The sequence below is a fragment of the Malania oleifera genome, chromosome 3 (genome assembly GCF_029873635.1).
Source record: "Malania oleifera isolate guangnan ecotype guangnan chromosome 3, ASM2987363v1, whole genome shotgun sequence".
NCBI classification, from domain to species: Eukaryota; Viridiplantae; Streptophyta; class Magnoliopsida; order Santalales; family Ximeniaceae; genus Malania; species Malania oleifera.
In genome coordinates this window covers 126,068,937-126,090,883 of record NC_080419.1, presented here as the reverse complement: position 1 = coordinate 126,090,883, position 21,947 = coordinate 126,068,937, and the positions used below count along the sequence as shown (strand labels likewise).

Genomic DNA, 21,947 nt, shown 5'->3' with positions numbered 1-21,947 from the left:
TGATATTGCTAGCAGAAATCTTTGCATCATACTGGGAGTTAGATTATCCTATGATATTGTTAGCGGAAATATTTGTTATGTCCCTTGCAATTTGTATTCTAGATACTTTGGCTTGGGGAGAAGGGAAAAATGAAGCATACACAATTTTACCACTTTATAAAGCATTTCGAATTGGAAGGCAATTTATTTTGCCAAGCATGGAAGATAAATTGCATAATTTTTGCTCATGCATGCATATTATTATTTTGTTTTTCTAGAATTAAGAATGATGACAAATTGATTCAATTGGAGGGTGTGGAGTCCCTTTCAGAAGCTGAACTCCGTGAAGATTGTCGAGAGAGAGGCATGCTTGGATTACTGTCAGTGGAAGAGATGCGTCAACAGGTTTTTCCTTTTTTATTTATTTTATTTTTCAAATTTAGTATATGAAGGGCATAGACTTTGCAAGATCAATTTTATATTATTTCTAGTATTAAATGTAAATTCTGCTAAAAAAAATATTATTCATGTATGGTAGATTGTAAATGCTCCTTAATATGCTGCATTTGTCTGCTTGAGCATTATTAATAGATTGCCTATTTCTTGCTTAGCTGTAACCTTATGTCCATCAGCTCATGTTCTCTACTTTTTACTTATTGCTGTACCATTGGGCTGTAGGGCCCTGGGGCTGGTGGTGCCTGGAGATATGTGTTCATCCTTGCTTTGAAGCCTTTTTCCATGTTTCTTGTTAGCTGTATTGTTTTTGTGGTGGCTAAAATCATGATGTATTGTAGGATATGCAGTCAGATCAATTTCTAGGGCTTAAGGCTTCACATAAAATTTGTTTTGAGGTGCTGGGATTGTTCAGTTCCATTATTGAGGCCTATGTGGTCTCCAGGATTATATGCAAGCTTATAGTGGATAAATTTGAACTCTTAGTTTGTGAGGCTTTTTTTTTGCCTTCCAATAGTTGAGGTCTTTGTTCAGTTGTAGTTGTAGCTGGGGGTCATGACACAGAAACTACATCTAGAACCACCATTGCAGTGACTGGCAGTTAAATCCATGGCCTTAAATTTCCAAGAAATTGTCGAAATTTCCGTCGAAATTTCTGATTTCCGTCCCCCTTGAAATCAAAATGGCAATCGATTTCCGTCTTGCATAATTTCCGTCGAAATCTCAACGAATCATCCAAAATTTATCAAAACCTTGAAATTTTAGCGAAATTTGTCAAAATTTAACTACACAATGAAATTTCGTCGAAATTCAAATGAGAGATTCAAGAGTGAAGTGAAATTTCTCTTTTAATTTATTTTATTGAAAAAAAGGGTTACGTCAAGTGCTTTTGAAATTATATGAAAAAATAAACTTATAGTAATCTTTTATTTAACCATTCATGTCTAAATTATCAATATTTGTATAATAAATAATATTTAAATGAATTATGAATTTCGTTTGCATTAACTGAATCTGTTTAATTTACATTATCTTACAAACATGTTTGATTCAAATACTATTTTAAAACTTTTCCACCCTATACAAAATATAGATGTATTTAATTTGTAATATATTAGTCTTAAAACTTATATTATTATATTTGTTAACCATTTCTAAAGTTTCACAAAGAATTCCATGTTTTACTACTAGTTTCCGTTATTTTTTCAAATCGAAATCCAAATTGACATCGAAATCGAAATTTCCGTACTTTTGGAGCTTCGAAATTTGAGTCGAAATCGAAATTTAAGACCTTGGTCAAATCCTTACAGTTTTGTGTCAGGTCAGGCTAAATATTTAATGTGCTAGCACAGAAGGAAAATATGTATTAGTGCAAGAGGAGAGTAAATCATTTGGGGCTTAATGGTAATGGTGGTGTATTTTTGATTTAGTACGTGATTCCTTTATCACTAATCTTAGATCTGGTAAATTATTGTCTTTATAAAAGAATTGTTTGTCTTCAGATTTCGCGATGGTACTGTTGTCTTTGTTAGACGGACACATTCTAGGATGCTATAAGCTTAAGATGTTTTTACCTCTTCAGCCTTTTATTACATTTATTTTCATTTACCATTTTGGATGGAAAACTTTTGAAATTGTATTGAAAAAGAAAAAGTGCTGATAAAAATTTGAGTTTTAGAAAAAAGAAAAAAGAAAAAAGAAGAAGATGTAAGTGGTATACGGGTTATTGTAGTTTTGTTGAACAGATATGTCCTATTATAATTTAATTATCTTGGTGGTAGCTTTTAACTGCATGATGTATTAAAAGAAGAATTTGTATTTACTTGTTAAAACGTGCAATTCCTGCAGCTCAAGGATTGGTTGGATTTGTCTCTTAATCATTCTGTCCCATCTTCCCTTTTGATCCTTTCCAGGTAAAGTAAATCCATAAAGTGTTTATTGTCCTTTTTGTTCACTTTATTCTTTCTTTCTTTTCCTTTATTTCTGCTTCTGACTTCTCTGGATTTGATAACATATGCAGAGCCTTCACAGTCTCTGGAAAGCTTAGGCCAGAGGAAGCTGTTCAAGCTACACTGTCCTCTCTGCCTGATGAAGTTGTGGATACAGTTGGTGTTACATCTTTGCCATCTGAAGATTCTGTTTCTGAAAGGAGGAGAAAATTAGAGTTCCTTGAAATGCAGGAAGAACTCATCAAGGTTTCTAAACTTAGTCCTTGGCAAATTAACCACTTTTTACAGGTTTTGGAGGTTGAGGTCTTGAACATGCTTTTTTGGTATTTATTGGCATTTGGCAAGATTATTCTATTAATATACTTATTGTTCTTGCCTTTTTGTTTAGTTTTGATCATGATTAGTGTTCAAAATTTTTAAAAGAAGGTTTTTTGTTTCAATGAAGTGGTTATAAATTTGAATTCTAAGCAAATAGGCTAATTTCTTAGCCTGATCTTTGCTCTGTGCACATTGTGCCTGAGTCCTCAAGCTTGAGCCTAATTCCCTTTAAATTTCTTGTGATTACTTCCATTGTTCTAAATTAATTACTTATATAGGAGGAAGAAGAGAAAGAGGAAGAAGATCAAACCAGGATGAAGGAATCTGTAGTTAGTCAAGAGGATGTAGCTTTGAAAGAGATGATTACCTCAACAGCCAGAGAAGCACAAGAACGAGTTAGAGAAATAACATTGGAAAAACAAGAGCAGCTTTGTGAACTCAGCCGTGCATTGGCTGTTTTAGCTTCAGCATCTGTAAGGACTGGATGTTGAAAACTTTACACTTTATGCTTCAATTTGATGCTTCTTGACTGCCCTAGTTTTGTATATGTGCATCTGTTTTTAATTTCTTCTCTCCTGATTCTTGCAGTCAGTGAGTCAAGAGCGCGAAGAGTTCCTGAGGCTTGTCAATAAAGAGGTGTGTATAAACCATGGATAAAACAAATTGATCATCTCTGACGTATGAATCTTACTCTTTATGTGTCTGTCCGATGTTGTCCTGGTGGCTGAGGCATGCCATGCACACATGCATGCACACATACACACACAAAAGAACAGTATGCATTTTTGTAGTAGTCATGATGCATGCCTGAGGTCATACGATTCTTATTTGAGTTCCTTGAATCAATTTGATACTTCCTCTTGTTGCCTTTGATGTTGAGTATTTGTGCATCTGTTATTTGTTTTGTTTTGTTTTTTGGTTTTAAATTCTCTCTCAATGGCACGACCTTTTCAGATGCACAATTTGTCATCTTGATATTGTTCATGAATCTGCCTTGAGTCCAGCAAATAGGTACTTTTTAGGTCCATGATGGCTTCATTTTATATTCTTCATGGTATATTTGGCCCTTGTAATGGATAGGGAGCAAATTTTGATACTGTTCCCCACCCTGTGTTGTTGTTCTTTGTTGTTCCCAGCCTTTGTAGAATCATATGGCATTTCTGTTTTTCTTATGTGTGATTGCTTTTAATATTTCTAGATAGAACTGTATAACAGCATGGTGGAGAAAGAGGGTACAGCCGGTGAACAAGATATAATGAAGGCATACAGAGCTGCCCGAGAGGAAAGTGAGGATGCTGCTGAAGTGGCTGTTAGCGATGAGGTTTCATCTGCACTTATAGAGAGGGTAAGGCTTCCAGCTCGAAAAGCTGCTACTATTTTCATAATTAGTTGTTTACTTATGTGTTACATATTGTGTTCATTTAACATTTCTATTGACTGATACATAAATATTTCTTAGGTTGATGCTATGCTTCAAAACCTTGAGAGGGAAATTGATGATGTGGATGCAAAAATTGGTGATCGCTGGCGACTACTTGACAGGTTTATGGTCTCTCTTGGACATGCTTCACATTTTGTGGTTTAGGGTTATTTTTTGCAATCATGATGGTATTCTTTTGCAGTAAGGTCTACAAAATCTTAAATTAGTAATTGGCTAATTGATATGATCTCGCATAACAACATAGGTATTATTGCATTCTGTTGGGATCCTTCTCATGTGATAGTTTTGCTAAGAAGGATAGATGGTAGTTTGCAGGCTCTGTAGACAATGGAAGCTGTTAGATTAGGATATTCTGGCAGAAATGAGTGAATGGATTTATAATTATAATCAAGCTGGATTTATTTGGGCAAGTTGCACATGGATTATAGTGGTCGAGTTCGATGGTTTGAAGCAGTTATAGGCTATCAGCAGTGTTTGAGAAGATATGATATTTGGATGGTTCAATTAGTATAGGTGGTTCAATTAGTATAAGTTAACCTTGTTTTGTGGAAACTTTAGGTGCTGAAAATTACTCTTGTGACTTTGTGACAGAGAATTGACATAAAATCTGTTGGTTGTCATGAGCAAGAAACAGAATTTTGACCAGTACGAGTTTCAGAGGGAGCTTAAAAATAAATAATTTTTTTCCTTCTCAAAAGAGATTTCATAATGAATTAAATTTTAATTAATAATAAAATTTAATAAATGTTGCTTTGAGGATATCTTGTCCTTTCTTAGATCGTATTTTCTCTCTTAATAAATTTCTTTCTCTACCAAATAAATAAATGTATGTGACCTTATCTTGATCAATTGCTGGATAATGTTATATCCTATCTATGCAAAATAGGTCCCATTGATTTACCCTTGTGCCCAACAGTTTTCACCATTCAGCAATTTAGTTTTTGATAGATAGAAGAATTTAGGGCGAAAGATACTTACCTCTCCTGAGGTTTGGCAAAAAGACAGGGACCTCCTTTGAGTTTTCAAAAATTCCAAGGACCTCCCCTGAGGTTTCAAAAATGCCATAGACCTCCCCTGAGGTTTCAAAAATTCCATAGACCTCCCCTGAGGTTTGTCTAAAAGACACAAATCTCCCCTTGTATTTTGCAAAAAAAAAAAAAAAAAAAACTTTTGGAAGGAAATTTGTGTCTTTTTAGCAAACCTAAGGGGTCAGGGACCTTCCCTGAGTTTTCAAAAATTCCAAGGACCTCTCCTGAGGTTTCAAAAATGCCATAGACCTCCCCTAAGGTTTGTCAAAAAGACACAAACCTCCCTTTGTATTTTGCAAAAAAACAAATCTTTTGGGAGGAGATTTGTGTCTTTTTAGCAAACCTAAGGGGAGGTCTCTGACATTTTTAAAACCTTAGGGGAGGTTAATGGAATTTTTGAAACCTTAGGGGAGGTTCCTGTCTTTTTGCCAAACCTCAAGGTAGGTAAGTGTCTTATGCCCAAGAATTAATTAAGAAGAATGAGAAGTACAAGAAGAAGCATAAGGAATCCTCCTTAAAAGACTCAAGAAAAAGAGAAAAAAAAAATCAAAATTACACAGCCTACCAATCATGCCATAGATCAGAAAATGAAACCCCTTTGAAACATCTAGCTGCAAAAACACATGAAGACCTAATACTTAATTCTATGCCAAAGCATAATTGAAGACATCCTCTTCCTCATAAAACAAACACGGTACCCATTACCAACAATAAAATTTGTATAATGAATGAAAAGAGGATAACTGTGAAATGCCCTTCAACCCCAAATTAGCTTCCCATCTTACAAACCAAACCTACTTTTAGCAAATTTGTGCCAAAGGGAAGACTCCTATAGAGGAAAATGCACAACCATTTACCCTTTAAAGCAATATTCTAGATGCCAACTGACCAAGACCTAAATCTTCCTCTTTTTTAAACCTCCAAACGACCTGCAAATATCCGAATGATCTTTATTACCCGGGACCAAAGAAAATCACTCATAATCTTCTTAGTACTACTAGCTACCATCACAGGAATTCTTAAGATAGACAAATGAAGAGGAATATTAGCAAGGCAAGTCTGAATAAGTGTCATATGCCCACCTAAAGGAAAAAAAGCACCCTTCCACCCATTCAACCTCTTAGATACCTTCTCCACCATAGGTTCCCGAAACCCAACCAATCTAGGATGACCACCTGGGGGCACACCTAAATAAATCAGAGGCCAATCAAGGATACCACGTCCTACAATTCCAAAGATCTGGAGATGTCCATATTAAATTATTAATACAAGCTAACCCACTCTTCCCTGAATTTATTTTTTAAAGTGGTAACCCTCTCAAGCAATTGCAAAATAATAAGCACATTTAAAATATATTCCCTATAAAAAAAGGGCATCCTTTGGCCACAAGGCTCCCTTCTTTGCAAGGGTGGGGGAATTATCGTCACAATGTACGCAGCCTCACCCCTGCTTTTATGCAGAGAGGCCGTTTCCTTAGACTCAAACCTGTAACCAACCTATAATAAAGGAGCAACCTTAGTTGATCCAAGTCCTGCCCTCAAAAGAGACTTCCTATGATCTTCTGAAAAAGAGAATAATATCATCTGCAAACCAAAGATGAGAAACCACAACTCCCTCACTTCCCAGTTACCACCCCAATCGCTCTCATAAAACCTCTATTTACAGCTCTACGAACCAATCTACCCAGAACGTTTACCACAAGGACAAACAAAAAAGGAGAAAGAGGATCTCCTTGCCTAACCCCCCTTGAAGCCCTGAACCAAGATTTAGGCTCTTCATTAATAATAACAGGAATTGAAGCATTAGATAAACACCTCGTCATCTTTTTTAAGGTTTTGAGGTTCTCTTGTCCTCCCCTCAGCTTTGTAACTTTCTATATTCTCGTTCTTAATAAATTTCTTTTGCCACCCGACCCCCCCCCCCCCCCCCAACTTCATCCAAGATTGCCATCTTTGATTAAATCCCCTTCTAGAAAAGATACTATCAAGGAAGTTCCAACTTTATCTTAAGCCATCTCAAATTCTACCTTAAAAACCACCCCTTTAGTTCTCTTTCTTTGAGCATATTCAAAATCCTCATTTGCTACTAAAATAGCATCCAAAATCTGCCTATTCCAGAAAGCACTTTGAGCCTCCAAAATAGTATCATCTATCACAAAACACTGCCTCTCAGCTAAACCTTAGCAATGATCTTATGCACACTACTAAACTGATAGGCCTAAAATCTTCAACTTTAATAGAATTACTCTTATTATGAACCAAAAATGATAAAAGTTGAATTAATGATTTTACCCAAAATCCCATTAAAAAAGAATTCATTGATTATCTTCATTAAATCTCCCCTAACAACTAAACCCATCTGGACCCACAGCCTTATCCCTCTCCATCTTAAACACAATCACCTTAACCTCACTTTCCCAAAAGGCTGCTCCAACCATCTCATCTAGTCCCTACAAATAGGGCTCCAATCCAGCCCCTCACACATAGGCCTACAAAGATTCTCCTCAGTGAACAAGTTAGGAAAAAAATCTGTAATCTCCTCAGTAATAAAAAAAAAACCAGTCGTGACCTCTTCTCCCTTCAATTTCAACTCCACAATCATATTTCTCCTCCTCCTACCAAAAGCCAAACCATGGAAAAATTTAGAATTACAGTGCCATTCCTCACCCACTTCAACTTTGTCTTTTGCGTCCAACTCCTTAACCTCTTCACCTTATCCCATTTCAAAAGACTCCCCTCTGTTCTTCTCTATCCAACAAATTAATCTTTCCTAAAATATTGTCTTTCTTCACCTTGAAGTCCCCAAACCTCAATATTCCATATTTTCAACTCTTCTTTTAGGTGTTTTAATTTTTTCATAAACCGAAAGCCTTCCCAACCCTTCTCTACATTCTCAACCCCAAACATTCCTTGCTGAAGATTGATTGAAAAGACTTAAGAGTCACATATTTTTAATCTAAGTAGATGGCCTCCACTTGAAATTACTAGACTCTAGTAGAATAGGGAAATGATCTGACACTGGCCTAGATAAAACCTACTGAGGTTAGGAAACTCATCCTCTCACTCGCTAGAAAACAAGAACCTATCTAAATGACTAGCTACCTCAACCCATAATCTCTGATGGAACTATCAAAATTCTTCATACTCCCCCTTCTTTTCCCGAGGGAATCTCTTCACAGTAAAATCTCTTCCTAAAACCCACCTAGGATAACAAAATTTATTCACTGGATATAACTCATCCCAAAAAGAAGACCTAAGAACAGGTGTGGAAGGGTCATAGATCGAGGAGAACCACCACTAACTCCCTACCTTTCACATCCAACAAGACAAACAAAGAAAAAAACCCCACCAGACTATCTATTCTAACAATAGAATGAGTGTTTTAACCTCACAGACTATCTATTCTAACAACAGAATGAGTGTTTTAACCTCACCTTTGACTTTTAGAATGAGTGTTTTGATCAATCGAACTAATGATTGTAGCAAGATTACAATTTTAGCTCAAGTTAGTTGAGTTCTAATGAATAATCGACTATGATTGAATTCTGAAACAATATGAAAATGATTGCTTCAAATTGAATGCTTCAATTTGAAGATATATTTTTCTAGTTTCTTTTAATCCTCATCTGTAATTTTACCATCATCTAGCTGAATTTTGTTTCCTTCACAATTTGGCATGTGTAAACCCAAGTTATCCATCAAATTGAGCTTGAAAATTCTTCCCAAAAATTTCCTCTACGATGTTTAGTAAAATTTGATCCTTATCGATATGCTTCTCATCAATACCATCATTTTCAAAAATGCCAATTCCCCCTAATCCTTTCATTGGAGGAGGTCACACATATGTTAAATCCCCAAACATATTATATGAATCAGAATCACATATAATGAACCTTGTCCAAAGTCATCGAAATCAATCCCTAAGGTTCCATTTTATTTGCAGAATGGCTATTAAAGAATATGATGAAATACAATAAAATGTAGTGAACAATGCATAGGAATGTAACCCTAAGGTTCCATTTTATTTGCAGAATGGCTATTAAAGAATATGATGAAATACAATAAAATGTAGTGAACAATGCATAGGAATGTAACCCTCTCACCAGTAATACCCTTCTGTAGAATTGGCTCTTCCAATATACTTAAATTTCACCCTTAAATTGTCAGAGGAAATTGCCCATAATCCTGTAGATTGGCAGATAAGAATTCATGTAGTCGACCCCACTAGTGGGACTTAAGGCTGGGTTTGTTGGTGGTTGTAATATACTAATATTTCCTTGCTCATCTCTCTTTTGAACCTTTTTGTTATCTCATTAGATGTAACTCACTGGTCTTCAATCTTTTTTTTTTCCTCATTTCAATACCAATTTGCACCATCTTCTAATGCCTTTTAACCCCTGAACTTGCTCCCCAACCATTAGATTTTCACCCTAAAACAACATTATTCCCCTGAATCTTGATCTTTCAAGAATTCTGTTTCTTTATAGAACAACCCCCCTCCCCCTGATCCGTTTTTCATCTAGTTTAGAAAGCCGACTGGATGTCCTTTCTATTACGAGAATTTCCTCTCCTATGAAAAGAACAGAAACATCAACCGAACTTCCAGAATTGTTTGAGACGGAACTTCTATTGCCTTTCTGCCTCTAATCCTTCTGCGTTGTTGCTTCTTTGTAAAGAAAAGGGCATGCCTTTTTCCTATCATGAGTCTGCTTTGAAGACGAGCATTGCAAGGTTGGGTTTGCACCTAGGCTCTTTGCTGCTTCCGCTTTCTCTGAGAAATGCCTTCTACTTCATATTCCCTTAATGTTGTCATCTTAATCCATCACTCCCAGACGAGCATCCCTGGTCTTTTGCCGTACCCTTTAGGCCTTAGAAATTAAAAAAAACAAGAAGGTTTTTGGGCTTTTCTGCTACCTTGAACATCTGATAGAAACCTCTTGGGCTTTATTTGAGATCTGAACAATTCTATGGGCTAACTATGGGTCTGTTCAATAGAATGGCTCGTCTAGCAAGAAAAAGAATCATCCTTTGTTCCAAAGAATTCTCCAGGCTTGAATCAATTTTACCATGCCTATGGGCCTGCTAGATTAACTGGACCAACTTAGTTAAAAAGGAAGCCTCTTCTTTTTAAGTACTTGTCCCAGGCCCAAAATGAAAACAGGACACCCTGGCCCAAATTTCTTCACCTTGTCCTCCCCAAGAGCAACCCTAGTCACCTCTGTTAACATTGCAGCCGTAGCCCTAGCCGCCTTGACTATATGGAAGTTTGTCTCTCACCGACCAACTGTGACTTCTGGCAATGAATTTCGTAGTTGGTTGAGTTGCAGTTCCCTACCACACTAAAAACAGATCTGGTCTTTACCTGCCACCACATCCCCACTCCATGTGTGAATACTACGTTTACAACCTCCACCTTGGCCATTCTTCCATGCCGTCACTACCTGACTCCAAGATTGGAGAGCTGGACCTCCTCATCTTTGCACCCAGGCCCTAGATAGATGAGCAGTACTTGATCTTAGTTGACCTAGTTAGCTGTATGATATTATTTTTTGTGAAATTGTCAAAAATTCTGCTTTATGCTATCCTCAAAATCAAAATGACTATCAAATTCTGTTTTACAAAATTTCCATTGAAATCTCCTCAAATCATTTGAAATTTATTGAAATCTCAAAGAAAATTTCAATTTTTTTTAAACAGCGAAGAGAAAATATATTAGCAAGACATCAGGGGGATGCCAACCTATGGTACAAAAAAAAAATCACTTTGAAGATTGTTGCAAACATCAAGGATTACATAATGATCATTAACAATTTTCTCACTAAGCCAGCTGGAGACGGCAGCAGTCCATAAGTGTTTGCAAGTCTGAAGTGAAGTAGCTGAATCGTTGAAAGCTCTCTTAATTTTTTTTTTTTCCAAGCACACCAAAAGATGGCGAGTGGGATGAGGTTCAAAGCCTTTCACATCTCCTTGGTGGCTTTGATGTCTTCCCAAGCCCAAATCTCCCCTTCAACTGAATTTGCCATAATCCACTGCTGCCCAGCCAAGGAAAGAGCCAAATTCCAAAGTTCCTTGTCTAGGGCAATGGAGAAGAATGTGGTTGATTGATTTTGTATCAGCCATACAGAGAAAACACCAATTTGTGACTGTAAGCCCACTTTTCTACAGATTGTCGAGGGGGGTTAAAATATTTCCAAATATGGACTCTCAAGCAAAAAAGGCAACCTTTGAAGGGGCTGCTGTCCTCCAAATGTGAATCCAAGGAGAGTTATTGCAATTTGTTCCCAACGAAGAGCTTTTTGTAGAAGGATCTAACAGTGAAAACACCATTTTATCCAAAGCGCAATTTGGTTCGTTGGGGATGTTTTAGTGAAGGAATTTGTAGAGAAATCTGTCGAAGTCAGAGTGTTTGTAGTTCTCAATCAATCACGTTCCTAGTAAACGGAATGCCTTAGAAAATTCCCTAATCAGTGATTTGGAGATGATGATTGGTAAGGGCATTTTTGTCACAAGCCAAGCTGTAGATGGAAGGAAAGGAAGCTGTTCTTGCACCACACATCATGCCAAAAGTAAACATTCGTCCCATTCCCCACTTGAAATGTCACAAATTGGAAAAAAATCAACCCATCCTTTCCTGATGAATTTCCATACTCTCACTCCATAGGGACCCCTTATATTGTGAGTTGTCCAATCATTGTGCTCTAGCCTATATTTAGAAAATGTCCCACTAAAATTGGTCATTCTCAGTCATGAATCTACATAGCCACTTCCTGAGGAGGGCTTTATTGAAAGTAAGGAGGGATTTCAACCCCAAACCTCCCGGAAAAATGGGTTGTTTGACCACTCCCCATCGAACAAGGTGATATTTAAACTCCTCCTTGAAGCTTCCCCAATGGAATATTTTCTCAATTCCCTTCAATCTCCTAGCGACCAAGGCTGGTAAGGGAAGGAGATACATGAAGTAAATTTGAAGATTCATCAAAGTGCTCTTGATAAGAGTGAGTTTGCCTCTTTTTGTTAAGAAAATTTTCTTTCATCTTGCCAATCTCCTTTCAAACTTTTCAATAATAGTGTCCCAGATTCCTTTGTCTTTGAACTTGACTCCGAGGGGGAGACTGAGGTAATTAATGGGAAAGGTTCCCATCTTGCAACCCAAAAGACCAGCAAGGAAATTCTTCCCCCCACCCTCCCCGTTGACGTGTGGTCACTTCTACCAAGGTTCACTTTTTAGATCTAAGATGACCTCAAACCGTAACAAAATGCATAAGAGGTTATGGATATGAAGGGCATCATCTTAAAAAAAAATGATAGTATCATTTGTGAAAAGAAGAAAAGAAACTTCTGTAAGCCTTCCATTTTTGCCCACCTTGAGACCTCTAAAGATCCTTTCTTCGGTAGATTTAATGAGCATGAGGCTAAGCACCTCCATGACCAAAATAAACAGAAAAGGGGACAAGAGATCTCCTTGTCTCAAGCCTTTAGAGGAGCGAAAGAAATCAAAAGGGCTGCCATTTATAAGTATTGAGAAGCTTGGGGTTTTGATGCATTGAGCTTTCCAAGTACACCATACCTCCCCAAAGCCCATTTTCCTAAGGAGATAAAGAAGGGCGTTCTAGTTGACATGTTCAAATGCCTTCTCCATATCCAAATTGCACACTATTCCCCTTTTTCCTTCCTTTAGATAGGCATCCACCACCTCATTTGCAATGAGGGCAGCATCCATGATTTGTCTTTCAAACACAAAAGCATACTGATACTAACCAGGACTTCCAGTATTGTTTTTTGAACCTCTCAACTAGTACTTAAACTATGATTTCATAAATGCTTCCCACCAAGTTAATGGGGGCGAAAATCCTTGATGTTAGCAGCCCCAACTTTCTTTGGAACAAGAGTGAAAAAAAGTGGTATTTATGCAACTGATGAATTTTCCTGATCTATAGAACTCCTCGAACACGTTTAGCAAGCTGTGCTTGAGGAGGCTTTAGTTAGCTTGAAAGAAAGCCAAGGAGCAACCATCTAGTCTAGGTGCTATATCCCTATTGCAGTCTTTAATAGCTTGGAGGACTTCTGCTTCTTCAAAGAGTCTCTCAAGCCACCCCACAGTGGAACAACTGAGAGATATGAAATTGATGTCATCCACTGTAGGTATCTAAGCCTTAGTTTTAGTGTAAAGGTCTTTATAAAAATTACAGATACCTTTCCTAAATTCCTCTTCCCAAGTTAAGGTGATTTCCCTAATTTCAATGGTGGATAAGGTGTTACTCTACCAATGAGCGTTTGCTATTCAATAAAAGAATTTTGTATTACGGTCCCTCTCCTTGAGCCATACAGCTCTAGATTTTTGCCTTCAAGATGTCTCTTCAATATTAATAACCTTGTTCAATTCCTTCTTAAGCATATCTCTTTTGGCTTTCTGTTCATCATCAAGACCCTAGATTATTTTTTGCTCATCAATATCTTTGATGCCATTAAGGATAACAATCTTCTTTGCTTGGACATTCCCAAAGGTAGTTTTGTTCCATATCTTTAGCTTTCCTTTTATTCCTTTAGTTTCCTTGTGACCAGAATAGAAGACCAAGTTTTCACTAACTCCCCGAAACCATCATGTTTTAACCACATATTCTCGAAGCAAAAGGGGTTTAGCCCCCATTTAACTACCCTTTGTTGAGGGATACAGGGGAGATGGGCTTTGGACGTAGGAAAATGAAGTTCCAACTCGATAGAAATTAGGAACCTATCGATCCTTGAAAAGGAATGTGGATCCTTGGAGTTCGAGCAAGTGAAGTTGCCATCAACGAGAGGGAGATCAATAAGGGTATTCATGTTGATAAATTCTAGGAATTCTCATGCTACTTGTCTCAAGGCTACCACCACATCTTTCATTCAGATATATAATCATGTTGAAATCGCCTATGGTATTCCAAGGAGCATCCTGTTAACTCCTAATCTCAAAGAGCTCATTCCAAAAAAGAGACTTGGGGGAGGGGTCCTTCACCTGGGTTGTAAGCCCCTATGGAAATCCATTGAAAGTTATCATTCGTGCTTTTGAACAAATAGGAGACTGAGAAGGAGTTAGAAATTGGAATGGTCCAATAGCTCCACTACACTAGGCTTCCACAAGACTTGTATACCCCTTGAGCTGCCTACTACTCCAAGGGATATCCAATCACAGGCATACCGGCCCCAAAGGTCATTGATCAAGAGCTGCTCCATCGTCTCCCCCTTAGTTTCTTGCAAGCATACCACATCACCCCTCCAGTCCTTAAGGAAAGACTTGATTACACTGTAGAATAACAAATGTATAAAATGTTACAGAACAAAAAACGCTTCAAGGCACCTTACAATGTCGTTTTCCTTAAAACGTTATTTTCCCCCACTAGATCGGTGTGTATTGAGTCAGCAAATACGTTTTCAGGATACAACGAAGTCCAGAATATAATCTGATATTAGTTTGCGTTATACACGAACGAAAAATTGATCACAAATACCTTTAGAGGAATCTGAACAAATTTCTGGAATTCTATTTCTGCAGAAAACAGAACCCAGGATTAAAGAAAATATAATTTGTGAAAGCCTTATGAGAGAAAGCCAAAAAGAGAATGATTGAATTTTTCTATGTATTCATGGAGTAAATTTTGTCTTTAAATAAACTGAATTATGCCTTTTTCGAAAAGTTACATCTGTTCAAATATATTTCATTAATAGCCATTCGTGAATCTGATTTCCGAAGTTAACTAGGCGTCAACCTGGTTGCACCAGGCGTCGACCTGATCGCACCCTGGTCAAGCCTTGGTTGACACAGTCTAGAATATATTTAATTCTTTCTTCGTGTTCAGTAGACCTGGTCGCACTTTCAAGGTCTCCTCGCCTTAGTTGAGACATTCTAGAAAATCAATTATTTTGACCGTTACATTATTTATTCGGTTCAGATCGCACCACTTGATCTTATAAAAAATATAAGATTAGTTTTAAGTCATCCGATTATGATCATTGCTCACGATCTCGCAATGATGCAAGGGTGCAAAGTGCTAAGTGCTTGTGCCCCAACTAAATGCGTCACTAGCGCCCTACAGCGGCACCGTCCTAGGGTGCACTAGAATACACACTAGTACTATCTCTTAACCAACTTTAAGAGATTATTCCACCTTATAATTTATTAATGACTTTTCTTTTTCACTCTTTCCAATGTGGGACAAACCCACATAGCATTAAATACTCCTCATGAATGTTTTAGAGAATTCATAAATGGAAGACTTTAAAAACCCATAAAATCGATTATTTTAGAAAATATTTCAACATTCCCCCACAATTTTCAAAATATAGATGAAAAACAATTTATTGAGATAAGAGAAAATTTATGCATAAATGAAGGTGTTTTTAGAGTTTGAACCTTCACTTAGTGAATACATATCAAAGTTAATCAGGATTACATAGTAGACGAACTTTGAACTAGCAATCATCTTTTGATAACTTGATACATATCACACACAAATTATCAGATCTTTGGGTGTTTCCAAAAGCTGACACTTGGATTAGCCTTGCGTCTATTTCCCAGTTTGATAAATGTTTTAGAGATAAATCCATTTCTCATAGGAAGTGGCACCACTTCCGACACTCGTATAGGTAGGTTTATCAAAGGTACCTCTGTAATTAAAGTACCTCATAGAACCTGTTATAATTCTATTAAGAGCTTAAGCTCAACGTTCACCTTTTCCACATCACAGGTACAAAACACTATTTTCCTTGGGATGCATTATGTGACACATATACATTTTAGTGCTTCTAGTCACTACATATGATGTACTTTTCTCATGGAACTCGAGCTTGAAAATTTCAAGTGTTAAGAGTTGTGTTTCCTTCATTGGTGACTATGGGTTATGAATTTAAGTCCCATCCCCTTTGATGTTTTCCATACCATATCTCTTGCAAGTCCTTTTGTTAATGGATTAGCCAAATTTTGGCTTGATCTCACAAAATCTATGCTAATTACACCATCACTAATTAACTGCCTCACATAACTATGTCTTAGGCCAATATGTCTGGATTTACCATTATATATATTACTAAAATGCCCGTGACAAAGTTGCCTCACTATCACAATGCAAAGATATAGGTGACATAGGCTTTGGCCAAATTGGAATTTCTAATAGCAAATTCCTAAGCCATTCTGCCTCTTTGCTACAAGAAGCTAGAGCCACAAATTCTGATGGCATAGTGGAATATGTTATAAGGCTTTGCTTCTTCGAACCCAAGGAGATAACTCCTCCACCATGGGTGAATATCCACCTATTGGTTGACGTATGATCATTACGATCAGTTATCTAATTGTCATCTGTGAATCCTTCTAAAACAGTAGGATATCCTTCATAATGTATACCATAATCCATAGTATTTTTCAAATACTTTAACACTCTATATATAGCATGCCAATGAATATCACTAGGATTATTACTAGTATATCTACAAAGTTTATCTACAGAAAATGCAATATCAGGTTTAGTAGAAGTCATAGCATACATCAAGTAACCAATATCTCTAGCTTATCTACTAAGTTTATCTATAGAAAATGCAATATCAGGTTTAGTAGAAGTCATAACATACATCAAGCAACCAATATCTCTAGCATATTCTAACTGATTTACTACTCTACCAGTGTTAGGATATAATTTCAAATTTGTATCAAAAGGTGTGCTAACAGGTTTGTAGTTATAATGATTAAACTTTTTTAGTATCTTTTCAATTTAGTGTGGTTGGGTGAGAATCAATTTATCATTGTTTCTAATTATTATAATGCCTAGAATCACATTTGCATTACCCATATGTTTCATATCAAAACTAGATGACAAAAGTTTCTTTGTACTTTCAACACTTTCAATATCAGTACCAAAAATTAACATATCATGAACATACAAGCAAATAATTACACCTTTATTTCAATTGAACTTACTATATACACATTTATCAGATTCATGTATCCTAAAGCCATTAGAAAGAATAACTTGGTCAAATTTTTCATGCCACTGTTTTGGGGCTTGTTTAAGTGCATAAAGAGACTTAACCAACTTACATACTTTAGATTCATTTCTAGGCATAATAAGGCCTTCAGGTTGTTCCATGTAAATTTCTTCATCCAATTCTCCATTCAAGAATGCAGTTTTTACATCCATTTGATGGATTTCGAACTTGTAGATGGAAGCTAAGGCAAGCAAGACTCTTATAGTTGCAATCCTAGCAATGGGAGCATAAGTATCAAAGTAGTCTATGCCTTCCTTTTGTGTAAAGCCTTTAGCTACTAACCTTGCTTTGAATTTTTCAATTGTTCCATTTACCTTCATTTTCTTTTTGAAGATCCATTTACAACCTATTGGTTTTGAACTAGGAGGTAAATCAGCCAGTTTTCAGGTTTTATTACCCATGATATCCATTTTATCGTTTATAGCTTCTTTCCAAAATGCAGAATCTTGAGACTTCATTGCCTCTCCATAAGTAAGAGGATCTGATTCCACGCTTGGTTATATTATAGTTTGTCTAGAGTGTGATTCTCTAGTACCTTCTGCTAGGTAGATTATGAAGTCTGGTCCTAAAGACTTTGTTGTTCTCCTCCTCTTATTGCTCCTAGGTTCACTAGGTTCATAAGGTTCACCACTTATATGAAGTGGTTTCAAAGTCTCCATTGATTTATTTTGATCACTAACCTTTTGTATGGAAGTGAACTTATTTTCATAGAATTCCGCATCTCTGGATTCTATCACTGAATTAACTCCTATAGAATCATTTGGTTCAATTACCAAGAATCTATAAGCTTTGCTATTTTCAACATAGCCAAGGAATACACATTCTATTTCTTGCTAGCCTAATTTCCTTATTTTAGGTTCAGGAAGCCTTACAATTGCTCTACAACCCAAATCTTAAGATATGGAGAAGTTTTAGTCCTCTTAAAAAAAACTCTGTTTAATATATGACAAGCAGTTAGTAAGGCTTCACCCTAATAACCACTACTTAGTTTTGAATTCGACATCATAACATTGGCCATTTCAACCAATGTTCGGTTTTTCCTTTCTGTCACTCCATTTTGTTGTGGAGTGTATGTTGCAGAAGTTTCTTGTATCACACCTATAGATTCACAACAGGCGGGGAAGTGATATTCACCTTCTCTATTCGATCTAAGACACTTTATCTTAGTGTCACATTGATTTTCCACTTTTGCCTTATATACCTTAAATTTATCAATTACTTCATCTTTAGTATGCATAAGATAAACATAACAGAATCTAGAAAAATCATCTATAAATGTTACAAAATGTTTTTTGCCTCCTATGGTAGGTGTACCATGCAAATCACATACATCACTATGCACTAATTGAAGTAAAGAAGAAATTCTAGTAGTTTTGTTAGGAACAGGTTTGCTGGTTATTTTCGTTTTAATACATGCACTGCACTTATCATCCATGTCATTTACATATCGAGGAATTAATTCCATATTAGCCATATCTTGCAATTTTGTAGTATTAACATATCATAAACGATTATGCCATAAAGAAAGTGAATCAACAATATATATAGAAACATTCACTTTATTGATATTAAGCTTAAACATACCCTTATACATATAGCCCTTTCCCACAAAGACTCCATCCTTGGAGAGTACAAATTTGTTAGATTCAAAAACTAACTTAAAGCCAAACTTATTAAGTAGGCTTCCAGAAACTAAATTCTTCCTAATTTCTGGTACATGGTGAGTTAAACTTTTTCTAGAATTAAATTCAAAAGTGACATCCCCTTTTCCTTTGACTACAACAGTGGACGAATTTCCCATGTAGAGAATATTGTCATCTTCCACCGGTTCATACTTTGAGAATGAACTCTTGTCTTTGCAAACATGCGTTGTTGCACCTGAGTCGATCCACCATGCACACTCATCTTCAATTGCATTGATTTTAGAAATCATAGCCACAAACTTGTTAGAGTTTGTTCCATCTTGCTTTTTATTAAGAAGACGACACTCATTTTTGTAGTGTCCAGGTTTTCCACAATGGAAGCATGCGCCTTTCTTTTTCTTATTTTGGTTCTTGACAAAATTGAACTTCCTCTTCAGATTCCATTTTTTGGGATGTTGGAGCTGTTTAGAATTGCCTCCTTCGTCCATCATATGCACTTTGGAAGTGTTCTCTTTTGCACCTTTCTGGTTCTTCCTAAACACTTCCTCAACTTGGAAATGTTGGCCCAATTGTTCAAGAGACATATCATCCTTCTTGTGCTTCAAAGATTTTCTAACATCTTTCTAGGATGGAGGTAACTTATCAATAATAGACAAAATAGAAATGCATTCATCAATTTTCATATTATGTTGATTAAACTGGCTAAGGATATGCATAATTTCATGAAACTACTCTACAACAGGCCTACTATCAAGCATGGTATGCATGGTATAATTGAAAAGTTTTCCCGTCAGAAATTTCTTACTAGTCGCATCATCTGTGGAATACTTAGCCTCAAGTGCATCCCACAACTCTTTTGCAGTAGCCTTATGCTGATATAGATCAATCAGATTGTCTGACATTGAATTGCAAATGTGGCCGTTGCATTTATGATCATCTTGTTCCCATTTTAGCCTTGTACGTACTTCAGCCAAAGTCTCATTCTCATTCACAGCAGGTTTGGGGGTGGTCAAAACATACACCACTTTGAGACCCGCAAGAAGAAAGTGCATCTTTTTCTGCCAGCACCTGAAATTGCTTCCATCAAATCGTTCAAGTTTGACAAAATCCGTAGCGAATTCCCTCAAGGTTGAAGAACCAACCATTTTGATTATAACTTTTTAAGATTGTAGAATAACAAATGTATAAAATGCTACATAACAGAAAATTCTTCAAGTCACGTTATAATGTCGTTTTCCTTAAAACGTTATTTGCCCACACCAAATCGGTGTGTATTGAGTTAGCCAATATGTTTTCAGGATACAATGAAACCCGGAATGTAATATGATATCAGTTTGCGTTATACACAAACAAAAACCTGATCACAAACACCCTTGAGGAATCTGAACAAATTTTTGAAATTCTATTTATGTAGAAAATAGAACCTATGATTGAAGAAAATATAATTTGTGAAAGCCTTATGAGAGAAAGAGAGAATGATTGAATTTTTCTATGTATTCATGGAGTAAATTCTGTCTTTAAATAGACAGAATTATGCCTTTTCCAAAAGGTTAGATCTGTTCAAATATGTTTCATTAACAATCATTCAATAAGCATATTTCTGAAGTCGACTAGGCGTTGACCTGGTCGCACTAGGCGTCGACCTGGTCGCGCCCTAGTCAAGCCTTGGTCACACCTATGCTTTTGCTTACCGATTTCAATTTCCGAAGAACCCAAACAAATATCTGATTCTTGAAGTGAGTTCTGTCTGAGTCGTAAGTCATTTAGAATTTCAAAATTGGGTCTATCAATCAAATCCTCAAAGTTGGGATTGATGAACGAAGTGTCATTGCCAATACTAGGGGCTTGGATAAGGGCTAGTATTCCAGTATCATTTCAAGAATTAGGGGGTTCCTACACTAGAACCTTCTCTTGTTTAGCTCCAAGGCCCAAGTTAAGGCCCACTCCATCATCATCAAACAAGAGGAAGGCTTTGGGACTGCCTTTATCATGTTTATGGAAATCCAAGGAGTGGCCTGCAGCACTGCTCTTCTCCCCCACAACACTCTCGAAGGATCACATGTGCTTCCTTCCCCACCACTTGTGAGTTGGGTGTCAAGTCACCACTCCGTAATAGACTCAAAGGCTTGCCACAATGAGGGCAAGGGAAAAAGGGAGTTGATCTATTGAGAATTGGGTTTAAATCTATTGGGAAGGCTGTCGGCTTCTTCTCCATGTGCTGAATGGCTAAAGATGTTGAGCCTTCCTTTGTGGGAGAAAAAATACGGCGGCCCAGCTCGGCTGCTAAGGAGGAGATCCTCATCCATTTCCCTTCGATTCAAACCCCTCCGGAAATGCAAGGGTTCTCCAACCACCACTATTGGTCTTCATAAGGGCAAGGTAGTTCTCGAACTTGTTTAAGTTCAGCTTCAAAATGAGGATTCTAACTTTACACGTGTGTGTGTGTGTTCATTATTTTTTAAAATCAAAATCAAAATCGATATCGGAATTTCTGTACTTTTAAAGCCTCAAAATTTTAGTCGAAACGAAATTTAAGACCTTGGTTTGCTGGTAGCATCAGTCAAATGGGTTAGCCTCGTCTTATTTCTGTGTTTGATCATATGGTAGACAATGAAGAAAATAATATTAGGTCTTTAGTTGTTGAAGAGAGTATGATTGAGAGGATGTTTTGCATGGTTGGTTGTGTTGTTAGAAGTGATCAACTGGTAGATTATGCTATTTTATTTGATCCAATTTGCTTGCTTAAAAGAACAAATAAAGTAAAAAATGATATTGATGTCATAATGCCCCACCATCACCAATATTGCGTTATCCCACCATTGTATTGGTTGTACTTAGAATACTAAATCATTTTGAAAATAATCTTAATTCAATGATTCCTACATTTGATTAATCAAGATACAATAAATGGTAAAAATGTTTAAAGTGAACAATATGCAACCAGGTTTTTAAAAATCATCCAGTCATGCCATCCACCAATTCGGTGGACCATCCAACAGATTTGAGATGGATAGTCTTGATCATTTATTAGAGAGGCAATGAGTTCATGAAGAAAAAATTGACATTGTTAAAAAAGGGCAAATTGGTCAATTTTTAAATAACTAAAAGGCCTTGTGCATATCGCA

General features: G+C 36.6%; 1 protein-coding gene across 2 annotated transcripts in view; it reads left to right on the top strand.

Moving 5' to 3' along the window:
* The window catches only part of LOC131150372 (uncharacterized), a 41,475-nt gene that overhangs the window by 15,730 nt on the left and 3,798 nt on the right, over positions 1-21,947 (top strand). The window contains exons 7-13 of one of the 2 annotated variants that reach the window (XR_009135527.1): positions 258-384; positions 2,281-2,345; positions 2,453-2,627; positions 2,978-3,172; positions 3,288-3,335; positions 3,915-4,044; positions 4,159-4,241. Coding sequence is in view for 1 of the 2 variants with exons in the window: in XM_058101059.1 (XP_057957042.1) it covers positions 258-384; positions 2,281-2,345; positions 2,453-2,627; positions 2,978-3,172; positions 3,288-3,335; positions 3,898-4,044; positions 4,159-4,241 (840 nt within the window). In the remaining variant the exon portion in view is untranslated. Of the gene's footprint in view, positions 1-257; positions 385-2,280; positions 2,346-2,452; positions 2,628-2,977; positions 3,173-3,287; positions 3,336-3,897; positions 4,045-4,158; positions 4,242-21,947 lie in introns of those variants that run through there. The other variant, XM_058101059.1, reaches the window with a different exon arrangement.